This window comes from Eupeodes corollae, chromosome 3 (genome assembly GCF_945859685.1).
Source record: "Eupeodes corollae chromosome 3, idEupCoro1.1, whole genome shotgun sequence".
NCBI classification, from domain to species: domain Eukaryota; kingdom Metazoa; phylum Arthropoda; class Insecta; order Diptera; family Syrphidae; genus Eupeodes; species Eupeodes corollae.
The window spans coordinates 44,103,730-44,120,627 of NC_079149.1; the positions used below are offsets into that span (position 1 = coordinate 44,103,730).

Genomic DNA, 16,898 nt, shown 5'->3' on the forward strand with positions numbered 1-16,898 from the left:
GTAAACATACAGAAAATATATTTAAAAAAAAGGAAACCTAATTCAATAAAATCCATTTTTTATACAATCGAAAATAAAATTAAAAATTAAAATCAACTTTGATTTTTTGTTTATGTTTTTTTTTTTTATTTTAAGATACGTTTTTATTTTTTAACTTTGGTATTTACTACTTGTTTATTTTTTAATCCCCTCTTATTTTTTAGTCTTACTAAGAAAAAAATTAATAAATATTACAAATAATACAGATGATCAGTTTTTGTTTGTTTTGTTTTTCTTTTAATTTATTTTATTTCGTTATAAATTATATTTTAATATATTTGATTGATTTTATATTTTAAAAAAATATATTAATTCTGAATTTCTTTTTTTTCTCGACCAAACAATTTTGAATGAGGAACACGCACCAAAGGTACACAACAAAATACGAATTTCTTAGAAAATATATATTTATTAGATTTTTATTATTTTATTTAAAACTTATCACAATATATAGTTTATTTTTTATTTCTATAATAAAAAATGTTTATATGCTTTTTGTTTCATATCTCTGTATTTTATTTTATGTGCGTTGAGATGAGAAATGTTTCTCAACTCTGAAGGGAAAAATTAAGCTATTGAATTTTGGGAGGACTGAAGTCAAATTTTAAAAATAAGGATAAGGATAGGAGAATTTTACTTCTTTTTCAGAAAAAAATATTACTGGATTTAATTTATTTATCTCTTCATTTGTATTTAAGTTGGGCGCCACTCTCATTAAGATCGAATGTCAAATTCATTACACTAGACAAGTGTTGGGCGCCATTTAAGAAGAGGAAATAAAAATAGTAACTATCGGTTTTTAAAGGACACTTGAATGATAGCAAAATATGAATCATACCTACATACATAGAGTAAAAAAAATAAATCACTTTAATTTACAAATTATTAAATATTTATATAAAATTACAAATAACCTACATAAACTTAATTATTCTATTGCTGTTGTTCTTTCATATGGTTTTGTAGGTTTTCTTGCGTGTGTGTTTGGGGTGATTCAGTCCGCGCGTGTAGACCTACCTCGCCCTCAGGCGCTGCCGAAGTTCTGGATCTTACTACTGGTGTTGTGATAATATCGCCAGCATTAGATTTACTCCTTGTCACGAGCATGGGGGTCTTTGGCCTGGGCGTCTCGGTTAACTTGATTTTAACTTTGCCTGTTTCTGGAGAATACACGGGGCTGTAACGGCCCATTCTTGGTGAAGATGGCAGATAGGGATCGTCATCGTTTTGGTAGTTTTGTTTCGAAGCCCTGGGTGATTTTGGAGGAGGGTACCTGGGGATTATTCGATGGTTGGGGTCATAAGGTGGTTCGGTGTATTCTGGTTGACGAATTGTTGGCTGGCTTGGTTCTTCTGTAGTTGGTGGTAAAACGTTGTTGTTCGATTCATTTTGAGGTTTGCTGTCACCGTTTAGAAGTGGTTCATGAGTCTTCTTGTCCTTTTCGTCTTCGTAGACTGTCCGACTGTTGCCATTGACTGGTTTGACTATTTCTTCCTTCTTCTTTTCGGTTATCAGAGGAGCATGTTCCATGCCATTCTTCTGAATGGGCTTACCAAGATTCTTTTTGTCCATGTTCAAGAGTTCGGTGGAGCGTGGATTTTCGGCGTCATTGGCACGGTTCCTGGAGTTTGTCTTGCAACGTTTGATACCAACATAGAGGATCAATCCCAGAACTATTAACAAAATCACTCCAAGTAGCACGTAGGTATTTTTGGACTCTTCATTCTCATCTCTTGGCACCATTATACTTGCCTTTTGGATGTCATTGCCATTCTCAGCGGCCTCAGTTGAGTCTTTTTCCTCGGGGGATTCAGCACCTTCAACTGGTTTCATTACAAGAGGCACGATTTCATCTTCAGTTACGGGGGTTCCTTCCTGGGATTCGTCATCGTTCAGTTTGAAGATGTTTAACATGGGACCCATTCCACTACCAGAACCATCATCATTATCGAAAATTCCATCTTCTTTCTCTTCAGCCAAGTGACGTTCATGTTCATCGCCAGAACCCTCAACTTCATCCTTGGGATTAGATGATTCGGTCGTTGGTGGCTTTTTATCATCAACTGGCATAAACACCTTACCCAGTTCAGCTTCATTGGCATCGTCCTCTTCGTCGCCAGATCCATCATCCGCAGGAGCGTCACCCATCATCAATTCGTTGTCGTCTTCGTTTTCGTCAAACCCCAAACTGGCCTTCTCCCGATCACACATCTGCGATTGTTTGACTTGCAGCCAGGGTTTACCCTTCACCTCACTGGGGTAGGCACACTTGACCACACTTTTGGTGTAGACATGTTGCTCCTGCAGCCAGTTCCTTACCTCTAAGGTTTCGCAGGAGCAATTTATCTTATTATTGTTCAGTTCGATCGTTCGAAGGTTCGATAGATTGCGCAGTTCCAATGGTAGGTAAGTCAGATCGTTGTGGGACAAATCCAAGTGCTGGACATGAGTTGGAATTTTCGACAACTTTCCAGACGTTATACTGTTATTCCTTAAATTCAAATTCTTAACACGTGGTCCCAAACGTCCGACTTCTGCAATTTCGTTGTTTGACAGATCGATTGCGGTTAGATCACGTAGCTTCTCGAGCTGATGCGATGGTATTCGGGTAAGTGCGAGTCCGGATAGATCAATGGAATGTATTGGCAGATTTCTGCTCTTCATCAGACCATTTAGACTGGAGCATTTTGCATAGTTGTGCGGTGGTTTAGCACCATTTATAACAGAACATTGGCAGTCTTCGGGGCAGTCATATGTGCTGGCTAGGGTCACAAGGACCAGTGCCAATAGTGCGAATAGATTGAATTTGTTTTGCGACATCTTTATTGTTTTTAAGATTTGTTTGTTGTGTTATCTGAAATGAACAGAAAAAAGAAATGTTGTATTAGAGGACATTGTTTTTAAATAGTTTTACAAGATAAACAAAGAACGAAAGAACTCATCATTCAATTTGTTTAACGATATCGTGTGAAAGTACTAGAAAGAACGGGGGACCTACGATTTTGATACGAATCTAGGCGAAGAGTGGAAAGTCACTTTTTATGATCATAATTACTCTTGGAGGTCTACTTCTGGGCAACAGGCAAATATTTGGACAAAAAAACATTTAAGCAGCTTCACTAAGGACTAAACCCATGTCTTCGAGAGCGTCAAGGTTAATAACTGAAACATACAAATTATTGAAAAATTAGGTAACCAGTTTCCTTATTGTTGAATTGGATGATTTTTAACTAGAGAGCAAAGGTCTTATCTTAAAATCTGCCCAAGACTTACGACATAAATGGTATGACCTATAGTTATGAATTTTGAGTTTATCTCGGCACAGCCCGCAAAAGTGGGACACAAGCACGACCGAAAATAAGTTTGATTGGGTAAAAGATTATTCGACACTCCTGCTCTCGGGCCATCAAAAGCTCTTATCAAACAATTGCATCAATTGACTTATTTTTTTTAATACCTGCGATGACAAATCTTCATTAACACCTACATCACAACCTCGTTGTGTTTCGTGTCCTTTCTTGTTGTCAAAAGACTATTAAGTTTATATCAAACACATCCGTTAACCATCATTAAAGTTTATTTTTGTCGATCTTGCACTTGTATTTTTATATTAAGTTTCAAATTAATGTTTATATTTTATTTGTTTTGCGTCTCTTACTCAAATTTATACGAGTATATATGTAGCTCAAGTTGCATAATCCAATCGTGGTATATATGCAGTATAATAAAAGTATAACGTTTATTATTAAAAAAAGAAAAACAAAATTATCATACAACGTCCGTCTAAATCCAAATACTTTCATTCTAAAATATGGCTCTTGCGTCTTGAATCTAAATTGAATAATTCAGCGTTGTCGTTTGTCGTCCAGGCTTCGAAAAATCAAAATAAAAAATTAGTCTTAGTCTGTCTTTTATTTATTATTGTTTTTTTTATATCTATATGCATATATAAGAGAGACATTTTGAACAAAAAAAAATTTTTTTCATTCTTAAATTCATCATCATCATTTCACTTCGACTATCTAAAGCTTGATCATCGAGTTCAAAGGAGAAAATATAAACACGAAAAACTCGATGAACGACATGCGCCAAAGTCTGCCGAGATCGCAAAGCCTTTGTTTGAAAATTTACAGAAGTTTCAAAGGCCGAAGTTCTGATTACCTATTTATATCTCTCCTGATCTGAGATATATACCTACCCCGCAGTATTCCTACAGATGAAAATGAAATGCACTTCATAAATTGACGCGTGCTAAATAAACTCTTTATTACCAATGCAGATTTATTAGAAAAACACTGCAGCTCTGGTTCGAACTGGCTAAGGGGATGAGCTGGACATTTTGATGTTCTGACTTCTGATTTTTGATGATGATGATGAATAAGAAAAATGCCTCAGAGTCTGTCTGATGGGGGCTTGAAGTATGATGGTTTGTTGGGTCTATGAATTGCAATCTCTATTCATACAATGTTTCTTTTATTTCTTTATTTTTTATACACAAATATATTATCTATTATTTTTTGTATTATTTATGAATATAAAAGTCCACTAGACTTTATTGTATGTATATAAATGAGGACCTAAGTTTATCTTGGGGGCTTGTGTTTATGTGGATAAATTATTATAATAAAGCGAATAAATTTATCAATTGACACACACAGAAGCTGGAACAGACAGTTCTGAAAGTGTCATCATCTGGTTTAGAACGTAGGTGACAAAAGACACATTTTGGCACTGACGTCTGATCTGATGGAAGTCATTTATCTAATTTAAGTGTTTCTTTTTCTTTCTTTTATTTTGTTGAATTTTTATTTTGTTTAAGTTAAAAACTAAATGGCTGATGGATGGAGGTTGAACATTGAAGAAGATTGGATGCTTTTGTTTTATTTTTCTTTGACAATTATTTAAAAAAAAAACATAATTTTGCCAGATTTGTTCTTGCGAATTTTAAAACGCTAGAAATGAAAGATCGCAATTCTTTGGTTTTAAGTGTTTTTTATTTGTCTTAAAAGCTCAAAAATATCATGGTTTTTCTGGTACCACTTAGTTAGTCAAAAGTGTCTCCAATATTTTCTATTAAACTATTAATCAGCAATTATAGATGATGGAAATCTCATTTAATTTTAACTATGAAACCATTGTGAAATGTGGAATAAGAAATGTTGCAAAATATTATTTGTCGAAAAATCAATGTTGCTTATTACCAAGTTTCAACCGAAAATTACCAACTTTGCCTCTATGTACAAGCTGCCACATTAATTAAACTGAACATCTAAAAATTCTTGGTATGTGTATCACCAATCTGCTCTTGTGGGACGATCACATACGCAATGTTGTGACATGTTTGGCCTTGCTGAGACAATGCAAGGAGTTCTTATTCCTCTTTCATCACGCTTGTATTTATCAAACAAATATACTATCAAAGCTTAATTATAAATACCATTGCTGAGCTAGTGCTCCAGTAACTTACTGAAGTCTGTTGAACAGTGTTCTAAAATTAACCTTTAAAATTATTTAGTGACATAACATCCTTGAATTATTTTCGTCACTTAAACACCGTTCACAATGTCTCTTAACTACTTTTCTATTAAAATAGATATTTGCATTCGTCTACTACCAAAACATAAATGGACTTCGGAGAAAGACCAACATGGTTTACAAAAACATTAACAATCTTTCTCACGATATCATAATATTGACAGAAACATGGCTCAACAACTCTATCTCGGATTTGGACCTTTTTGACTCCTCTTATCAAGTCTTTAGATGTGATCGTAATAACTCAGACGATTCAAACGCCGTTGGTGGCGGAATTCTTGTCGCTATCAACAATACTTTTACTGGTTACCTGATTGACGACTTTCGATCAAGAGACATCGAAATACTATGCTTAAAAATTAAAATGGCAACAGGACATTTATTTATTGTATAAAATATATACCTCCAAGCTAAAAGAACGAGGTCTTTGAAAAACTAAACAACTGTATAGAAAGTATTTATATCCTTTTGGAGCATGATGACGAAGTACTGGTTGTTAGTTATTTTATTTTCCCAATCTCAATTTATTTTTATAATTCACAAGCTCTCAAGGGGTTATTAGTACCGTTTATATGTTTATATTTAAACACAGTGCGACCGTTAGGAAAATAGGGAATGATTTAAAAGAAGATACCGGTGGCCAAAGCACTCCACTTTTTCGGTGTTTGATTCAAGAAATAATCTTTATACTCTACAGAACGCCCGAAATTGAGCTCAAGGATAAACTGATTAGCATTTCTAGAAGTGCGAGTATTACGGTTGAGTTGTTTAAGGGGTGGAATACAACTGGCTAATTCGACATAACATTGTTTGTAAAAATATCTATAAAACAACGAAAGGCATGAAACATTGCGGCGGTGTTTTAGCGATGTAAATGTTTCGATTATAGTTCTGTCGCATATTATTTTTAAAGCCCTTTTTTAAATTCTAAATTGGATTCAAATTGACTACGATAACTTCTACGTTCCAATAAACGCGTCATCTTCAAATGAGCTATTATTAACAGATGGCATGTCTTCATGTGGCTTCAGTCAACGTTGTGAAGAACTGTTTTGGAAAAACTCTCGATCTGGTATTTTTCTCCGAAAACATATGCTCTGAAGCAGCTGTGATTTCTTCTGCTGTCAAAATTGTAGACGAAGATCGCCATCATGCATTAGACATAGCACTTAATCTAAAAATGGCTTCACCACATATGGGGTCTAGTAACAACAAACCAAAATTCAACTTTAGTAGGTGTAATTTTGAAAACCTTTTTAATTTATTATGTACGATCAATTGGCATCACTTCTTTTTTAACTTAAATATTGACGATATGTGTAACATTTTTTATTTAACTCTTTTTGACTGTTTATACAAAACGATTCCATTTGAAAAGACTCGCAATAACTTGAGTGTTCCACCATTGTTTGATTCTCACGTTAAAAATTAAAAAAACAAAAGGAACAAGAACTGATGATGATTATAGGACGTTCATTATAATAAAACAACTTTTCACTGACTTCTCAAACATTCTATATGATGACTACATTCGGAAAATTGAATTAAACCTTAAAAGTAATCCTGATAGTTTTTGGAAATTCTTTAATCGTAAGAAGAAATCATTTGGGTACCCTAACTTAATGACTGATTCGACACCAAATAGCAGTGAGCCAAAAATAGTTGCGAACATGCTTGCAAACTACTCCAAAGATGCTTCTATAGATTATAATACTATTAGTTTTCCCTACACATCTTCCACTGATATAAATTCCTCGCACTTAAATTCTATCAATTTTTTTAAAAGTAAAGATACTGTCCTTAATAGTATCCTACAAGTTGACGCATGTATAAGTCCTGGTTCCGACGGTGTACCATCATCCATTTTAAAGAAATGTGCTGCGTATTTAGCACACCCGTTATGTCTTCTTTTCAACACGTCTTTAAGTAACTCGCTGTTTCCTTTTACCTGAAAGAGCTCTTTCATAATACCATTACACAAAAAAGGTCCTAAAAACGAAATAATGAACTACCGACATTGCTAAATTATCTGTGATACCTAAACTGTTTGAGTCAATCGTATGTAGCGTCTTTTCTTTTCACTGTAGTTTAATTATCTGTGATAACCAGCATGGTTTTGTTAAAAAGCTTTCAACTATTACTAATCTGTTTCACTTTGCGTCCTTTTGCTTAGATGTTTTTGAAAAATGTGAACAAGTAGATTGTATCTTTACCGATTTCAGCAAGGCCTTTGACAAATTTAGTTATAAAACATTACTTTTAAAACTATCACATCAAGGTTTTAGCGACTGTTTCATAAACTGGATCTCCTCATATTTGCAAGAGTGTGTAATGAGTGTTCAAGTTCATTTGTGGTAAATTCTGGTGTCTCCCAGGGTAGTTACCTTGGTCCTATTCTATTTGTTTTATTTATAAGTGACTTGGTTTCGATAATACAAAATTTGTCTGTCCTAATATATGCTGATAACATTAAAATTAAAAAAGAAATATTAACTCTACATCTGACTGTATTCTCTTGCAAGAAGACTTAATATTATTCAGGAAATTGTGCAATAATAATCGCCTTGTTGTAAATGTTTACAGATTGAAAACCATGAGTGTTACACGGAAAAAAGTTTCAATCGTTTTTAGTTACATGTTTGATTCTTGTCTTTTAAGTAGAGTATATGTGTTTTCTAACTTGGGAGTTGTCTTAAATCCTAAACTAACATAGTTAAAAAAGCAAATAGAGTTCTGGGGTTTATTAAGAGATTTTTCGTGATTTCTTTATTTGTGAGACCAGTCCTGGAATATGCTTGTACAGTTGGGTCACCTTACTACACCGTACCCGTCACAAGACTCGAAGCCATTCAGAAAAAAATTTTGAGTTTTTGTCTACGATCCCTTCCATGGATTCATGATATTTATACATTACCGCCTTATTCACAGAGACTTTCTCTCATAAATCTTCCTTGTTTGACATATCATAGAATGTACTTTCAGTTTCGTTTTATTGTTGTAATAATAAATGGACAAATTTCATCACAATCAGTTCTTGGTAGTTTAAACGTTAGTTTTAGTCGTTCAAGTATAAGACTTCAGAAACCATTGAATACTTATTTTAGCATATCAAACTATGGTGTACATAGTCCCTTAAATCAATTATTTGAAATAAATTTCACTCTTGCATTAATTCACCAAATGATAATATAAAAAGTATAAATTGCAAATTAATATTTTTCAACAGTCTTGTTTAAGTTTTTAGATTTTAAGTATATATTGAGAATTGTTAACGTTAGTATTTAAGGAATTATAAATAAATAAATAAGCCCCTCTTAATAAATGTAACCATAATACTTGTGCATCTAGGAATGATTATCATTACCCAAGTTCAATCGCACTGTCAAGAGATTCGTTCTTAAGCCGTACTACGCGAATGTGGAATGCTTTACACTGTGTCATTTGAAAACCAATGTGCATTGGCACCTATTTCCTTTTTCTTATTCTAGCACTTTGACTTTCACATAAAGAAGCTCTAATAACGACGATTGATTTTTTTAAGAGTATGATGAAGTTGTTTTTCACTTAAAGCACGTTAATTGTGCTTATTTACTCATTACGCCAGAAAAGAACCTTATCGGGTAGGCTTCTATAAGCTTAGAAAACATTATCAGTTTTTGTAAGTACATTTAAACGGTTTATAAACTCTTCAGGTGAAAGCAGTTGTATTCTAATATGTCTAGGTAAACTAAGAGAGAGCTAAACAGTTCATAAGTATAATAGCCAGTTCAACAGCTATCCCCATCGGAATTTTTTTTCTTAAAAGAACACCCTACAATTTAACAAGAAGAAACAACTAATTAAATTAAATGTTTTTTCTTGCAAGATTGTAAATTGGATTGAAAGACAATTCAAACAAGCAATTTATAGGCTTTTTAATATCTTTTACTATTTATGTACTTCCCGTAGTTTGAAAACACCATTTAAGAAAAATATTTATGATATAGAAATACCTTCTGAATGTCTGTATCAAACAAAAAAAAACTGCACGCCATCGATTGAGCAAAGATAAAAATCTTAAACCGATACCTTTATTGCAAGAAATCGAACATAACACTTTTTAAAAATTTGCCCCTCAAGGCAAATGCCTTGAAAGCAATTAAATAGATAAGTACTTTAGTTGATCTATTTTTATTACTATTCAAATCTTCAGACACCAAACAAAATAGAAAGAAACAAATTGAAATTTGATTTGCCAACAAGAAAGAAATTGCCTAACTCAATTGAGAATACTTAAAAGTAAAAAAAAATCTTAGGCAAAAATTACAGCTTTCCCAAATGATCACATGGTCAGGTATTTTAATTTGAGTATGTGTTGAGCCCTCAAGGCATTCCAAATTAACTTAGCCAAAACTAAACTAACCTTCTAACATCTCTGCTTACACTTTTAATATAGGATAAGTTTATGGATGTACATTTGAGGGCAAATTTTATTCCAATTTTCATTTATGGTGACCATATCTGGAATTTTTTAATATGATATGTTTAATATACCAAATTTATATTTAAACGCCTGGGAAAACAAAAATAAACAAAACAAAACGCTGGGACATGACCCTTATTTACGTACATGAATGTATCAGAAAACGGGATTTTCATTTTAAACGGATTATTTTTCCCAATCAACCGCAAGAAACATTAATAAGCGATAACATTATTACAAATATGGAAAAGGGTTGCAAACAGATGTTATTTTTACAGATTATGCAAAGGCATTTGACAGAGTTAACCATAAAGTACTAATAAACAAGCTAACTTCTCTAGGTTTTCACTCTTCACTACTAAAGTGGCTTGAACCATATTTAGCTGGTAGAATTCAAATAGTAAAAGTTGATAGCTCGCTCTCGAAATATATCTTGGTACCATCTGGTGTTCCACAAGGAAGCCATTTGTGTCCATTATTATTCTTGCTGTTTGTAAATGATATACCTGATATTTTTCATACTTCAAATTGCCTTCTTTTCGCGGATGATCTCAAACCGTACAGTAAGATTTCTTGTCAAGCCGACTGTGTTCTTTTTTTGGAAGATCTGTTAAGGCTCGATAATTGGTGCAAGCTAAATCACATACTGTTAAATGCTTCTAAATGTCAAGTTTTGTCGTGTTTCCGAAATTCTAATCCCATAGTGTTTGATTATACTATCAACCATGTAAATTTAGAGCGTGAGGTAGAAAGAAGGATATAGGAGTAACTTTCCTTCTTACCGCACTATGATTATATCATAAACAGAGCAAATCAAATGCTTGGTTTCTTAAAAAGAAACACCAAGGAATTTTCAGATAAATATACCTTAAAATATCTGTACAATTCACTGGCAAGATCAGTTCTTGAATATTGTAGCATATTGGAAACTCTTACTACAATAATTTAATAGACAGAATTGAAAAAGTTCAGAAACATTTTACCATATATGCATTTTATTAGCTAAACTGGAGCATTGTAAGGCCTTCTTATTATACTCGATGTTTATTATTTGGTATGTAATCTCATTTCTATCGTAGGACTTATTTTTCAGTAACGTTTATAAGAGACATCGTAATATTTCATATCAATTGTCCTCCTCTACGAAGACTAGTGAATTGTGTAAATGCACCCTCTAGAACTACACGCTACAGGTTTCATTTTTATGAACAGTTTCATCGTACAAATTATGGCAGGAATGAACTCATTACGCGTTGCAAAGGAGAAGTAAATTTGATTTGTCATAGGATTGATTTTAATCTTTTTGTTTCGAGAGAATCATTTGAAAAAATATGTTTTAAATAATATATAAACTGCAACCTCCTAAAAAATTTTAAGACTTAATCTTTTTTTTATTATTAAGTTGTATTAATCAATTGTAATTATAACAATAAAAAATGTAATTTATAGTACTATTTATTTATTTATATTAGTATATTTTCACCAACAATTATATTATAGTTTGTATTAGTATCTAGTCTATAAGATTGTAATCTGATTGGTGAAATTAAACTAAAACTAAAATAATTTAACTGATGTCATAAAGGTAATAAAAAATTATTTTAGAAATGGTATCATTATTTGTTCTTAAAATATTCTTCTTAAATTAATTTGTTCTTTTCTTCTTATTTCACACAAATTTGTTTCTTTTTAAAATCATAGCCAATGGTCACCCTATAAGTTATCTGTCAAATTGCGAGAAGATCTGTTTCATTCAGCGTTTGCGTTCTTGTTGTGTTCTGACCAAATTAACTAGAAGTGCAAAATGTCAATGTCATAAAATTTGTACCTCTTTACAATTAACATGCATAATAATCAATCTGTCAATTGGATTCTTTTCATTCGTTTTTGCAATCTTCATATCATGAAGAAAAGAATTAAAATTCTTTCGTGTAAAGGTATGCATAAGTTAAATGCAGACCTTTAAGGCCAAAGGGAGCCGGTTGTCATTTGGAAATGATATCTTGACACGAAGAAAGTTGATATTTCTTAAAAGATTGACAGCTCCGGGATATGATGTTGAATTAAACAAAACAACAGCAAAATTAACTTCAGAGAAACGAGTGACACAGCAATGAAGTTAGGTGTCGAATAAAAGACACAACACAAAACGAAGATGAGAATGATGTCGTATACCGTGTCGTTTTGCCCACATGCTGTGAGGTGGTTTCAATTTAACGAAGATCATCATTACCTGCAGACTTTTTATTGCAACAAGAAAAAAAAGAATGAATTGGCTATTATTGATCTCTGTCAATACCTACACTGGAAACAAAATTTCCTTTTTCATTATTGCCTTAACACACCAAACACAACGCTCATAGATCAGGTCCTAAATAAGAAATATATGATTATCCAAGATAATCTTACTTGGGGGCATCACAAAGCGCATAGTATGTGAAGTTATTAGTTTTGACCTAAAAGATTTCCTGCAATTACGGCCAACTTTACCTATAGACAGATTTGTTTGGGAAGGAAAGGATTATATAGACTTTGATTTATGACTGCGAAATGCATATGTGTAAGGTTTTTTGTTTGTTTGATTTGAACTTGCAAATGGGAAAATCATCAAAAGGTCGCAAGAAAATTAATAACGTTTTTAATATTCCGGAACTCAGTTAACTAATTAATAACAACTTTCTATGTTATAACTTGAATACCACATGTTTTTGCGAAAATCGTTAAACACAAAGCAAGGGAAAATTTGTAAGAGTTTTTATGTTTCAGAAGTGAACTTTAACCCTTTAATACCTATTCTGCCAATATAAAAAGAATTAACCTAGAAAGAAAGTACGAGTTCTGCACTGTGGCGTATACTCACTTTTTAATTTTACAAATGTCTAGTTAGGAAGGGTTAAGAATATCAAGTTGGGATTACAACAAATTGTATTTTTAAATATGCAAAATACAAATTTAACTATAAAGTTTCTAATTTAAAGCTTAAGCTATTGAACTTGGCTATGACAAGGTCTTGTGTATAAATGAATACTTCTTATATTAAAAAAAAAAATTAATAATAATTATTATTTGCCATGCTACACGCTATTTATATGGTAATGTATCATAGATGGATATTTTAATGAGCTGGCCTAGATATTTTATTGAATTATGTGTCACAGTAACAAACAACTTGTTAAATTTTAAAGTGTCAATTTTTATGGGCATAAGACTAATATTGAAGACATAAAAACAAAAGCAACAAAACAAAATGAATAGAGTATGTGTCAATGCATACAAAAATCAAAATTCATTTTTTATTCTTTAAGTTCTTAACTCATTCAAGTGCCATGTCGCATACATATCAGAATAAATTAATTGAATATGAGAAATCTGAAAGCAACCGAACGAATAAGCATCTTGAATCTTTTGACCTTTTTAGATGCTGCTGCTGCTGATGATGGTGATGACGATGATTTGAATTGCTAGTTTTTTTGGCATTTTTTTGATTCTTTTTGGCAAATTTATGTCATTCATGCCTACACATATTTTCAGTTTGGCGATGAGACATAAATAATATGGATAAATGTGGATTAAAATAAAATTATGATATCAAACAAGAATATATTTAGATGTCTGTATATCAATTTCAAGAGACCATGTTTTATGGAGAAATAATAGCAAATTAGTTCAATGTTATATACATCTTAGTTGTTCATAAATTAGTCAACATGTTAAAAATAAGTTTTTGCCATATTCCCATAAATATAAATCATATCCTCAAGTCATAAACTTTTTAATTGAAAGACTTCATTAAATTCATATGAAAAAGCCATTACACATTTGATTTGATTAAATAAATTGATTGTTTTATGAGAATTAGTGAACAATTTATAGCGGAGATTTTTAGTGTGGGAAATTTTTGTTTGAAAAAAAGTAAAAAAAAAACTTTTATTTAGTCTTTTATGAAGTTAATTGTTAGAAAGCTTGCAAAATTTGACAGTTTCTGTTTTTAAATAGTGTTTGTATTTTAATATTTTGTATTTATTTATTAAATTTACTAAATGCAACAAGATAATGAATCTTTCACATGCATGAATTAATTTAAAAAAGGTGAGAAAACAAAGATACCTTTTCCCTGAACAAAATTGATGAGCTCATTCTCTGCAATTCGATTGGTTGAGTATTCCACAAACGAACTACAGACACGAAGAATGATCTTTTTGCAATAGTATTTGAGAAGCACGGTAATATTATTCGCAAGCCTCTCTGTGAGTGGTCAAACCAAAGTAGTTCTTCCAAGTAGCTCGGAGATTTTTATGAAGTATGGTGTAAAGTAGTATCACATTCTTACATTTAAGAAAGTTTTTCAGGCTTAAACCTACAAGAGAATTTTGAAGATGAGAAACACCGACGAATTGCTGTATGCCTAAAATGAAACGAATGCAATCATTAAAAGCCACATTTAATTTTTGCTTACATTCTGAATCTAAATCGGGGGGATAATCAGGCGAGTTATAAGTGAAAAATGGTAGTATTAAACTCTTAACAAGGTATTTTTTTTTATTTCATCATTTTAATGAAGGAAGTAGGATGATGGTCTTAAGGACCTTAGTGTACCATATATTTTTCGTATGGCATCTGAGATTGCATCACAACATGTTAAACGATTATTTATTTGATATCCCAAGTACTTTACTTTAGTCACATACTCATTACTATGTTCATTTAAAATTGTCATAGGTAGGTTTTCATTATTAATTTGTCTTCGAGATTAAGAAGCAATTTGAAACAGCCCATTTCTGAATATTAGCTAAGTCATTAATTATTTGGTTAACTCAGCAACCCAAGCTGCTCTGGTCAGAAAAGTTGTAGATAATAACATCATCTGCATACATGTGTACAAAAAAATGTTGAACAACATCAGGTTAGTCATTGATGAGCATAGTGAACATTGAACAATAGAGGTTCAAGAACTGAACCCTGAGGAACTCCGCTGTTCATATTATAGGGAATGGATGTTCCGATGTCAGTTTTTATTGATTTACTTCTATTTAATAAATAGCTCTGAAAGAATTGAATGGCCGTCCTTAAAAAGTTGATTTTATTGCTTAACTTGGATTAAAGGATATAGTGGTCTATGTTATCAAACACCTCTGAAAAGACAAGCAGAACCATTAACCAATTTGTCCACGATCCAGAAATTCACGAAAATCTGTTGTGACCTTTAAAACAGCAAATTCACAGCTATTTTTAGCACGAAAGCCTGATTGCCATTAAGTTAAAGGGTTATGAAGTTCTAAGAAAGTTATTTTTTGGTCAGCCGAAATTTTTTCTGCAACTTTGCTGAAAAATGGAAGTAAACTTATTGGTTTAAAGTCAGATGGTTCAATTGCATAATTCCTTTTAGGAATAGGTAGAACTATTTCACTTTTCTATTGCTCTGAGACCTCACTATTATAAATTGATGAATTAATTATGTGTAGTAATGGTGCTGTAATGACAGATACAATTAATTTAACAAACTTTGGAGGGATGTTATCCGAACCTGCAGTATTAGAGCGAAGCGACCTGATAGCAGTAATTAATTCATGAGACTCAACACAATTAAATTCGAAAGCATTTTCATTTTCACTGACATGCAAATTACGTGTGGAGCTAGGCATAGGTTGAACAAATACCGACTTCAGCACTTGTGGGTCTAGGGAGCATTTAGATGAGTTTTTGTCCCTAGTTGCACCAATTTCCTTTAGGTTTCTCCAAAGCTCCTTTTAACTTAAAGAGAGATTGAGCTTTTGAGAAAAGTACGATCATTTACTATAACAAATAAGTCTTGTAACTCGGTCAGGGACGAGCTGTTTAGTTTTAAAATCCCTGCCAAACTCGTCCGTTTGTGCAGCATGACCATGAAGAATTCACGCTGCTCCATAAAGGTTGGAAACAACTTAACAGAACCTTTCGATGCCAAAAAAGATTTTAGACAAGGTGATGCGCTGTCGTGCAATTTTTGTAACATTGTACTTGAAATAATAATGCAGAGCTTTCACGTCAACACTAGAGGCACTATCTTTCAAACGTCTGTCCAATTACTACCATATGCGTAGACTTAGCCAGAAGGGTAAAAGTCCAACGACTAAGATGGGTAGGTCACGTAGAGCGCATGGAATGCAATGCTCCGGCCCGGAAAGTCTTCGAATCGACACCCACCGGACAGCGCAGTGGAGAAAGACCGCGGATCAGATGGCTCACACAAGTGGAAAGTGACCTCACCCAACTTGGAGCGCGAAACTGGAGACATCTAGCTAGGGACCGAGCTAGGTGGAGAAGTTAGTTGGGTGAGGCCCTAGTTCACACAGGACTGAAGCACCACCTTAAGTAAGTACCTAAGTAAGAAAGACCAAGTTTATTACAAAAATAACAAAAAAATCGTATCTTTGCACTGTTTTCGTCGTTGACGGTGATAACCTGCAGCTCGAAACCCACTTCAAACAATAGCATTGTTTGGATGCATTGTCACCTCGTTAATTACGCATGGATTGATGTCGGCCTCATTGCTAAGATTATTTCGAGTTGTTCGACCAACATTTTGATCCACTTCCTACTACTCCAAAAGCCAGTTTGCGAACACACGATAAGTGTTGGGTAATGGCATGTTGTGGTTAGCGGCAGCCCAAGTTCTTGTGAGCGACACTGAATTGAATGCCTTGAATTATAGTGCACATTTTCACAAACAGGGGCGATTGAAAAACGTTGAATAGTCAACTTGGAAGCATGACTACGAAAAAGGGAACATTCTTGACATTTAAAAAATAAAACTACGCCATTACTAAAAATTGAACAGAACATGTATCAACTATGCATCGAAATTTTGAAAATTTATGTCTCT

At 32.9% G+C, this 16,898-nt stretch overlaps 1 protein-coding gene across 5 annotated transcripts in view; it reads right to left on the reverse strand.

Moving 5' to 3' along the window:
* Positions 1-280: 280 nt before the first annotated feature.
* Positions 281-16,898, reverse strand: part of LOC129949357 (protein windpipe) — a 75,914-nt gene continuing 59,296 nt past the window's right edge. For all 5 annotated transcript variants that reach the window (XM_056060759.1, XM_056060756.1, XM_056060760.1 and 2 more), the window contains one exon: positions 281-2,893. In XM_056060759.1, coding sequence (XP_055916734.1) covers positions 973-2,859 — 1,887 coding nt within the window. In that variant the 5' untranslated portion in view covers positions 2,860-2,893 and the 3' untranslated portion in view covers positions 281-972. The remainder of the gene's footprint in view (positions 2,894-16,898) is intronic.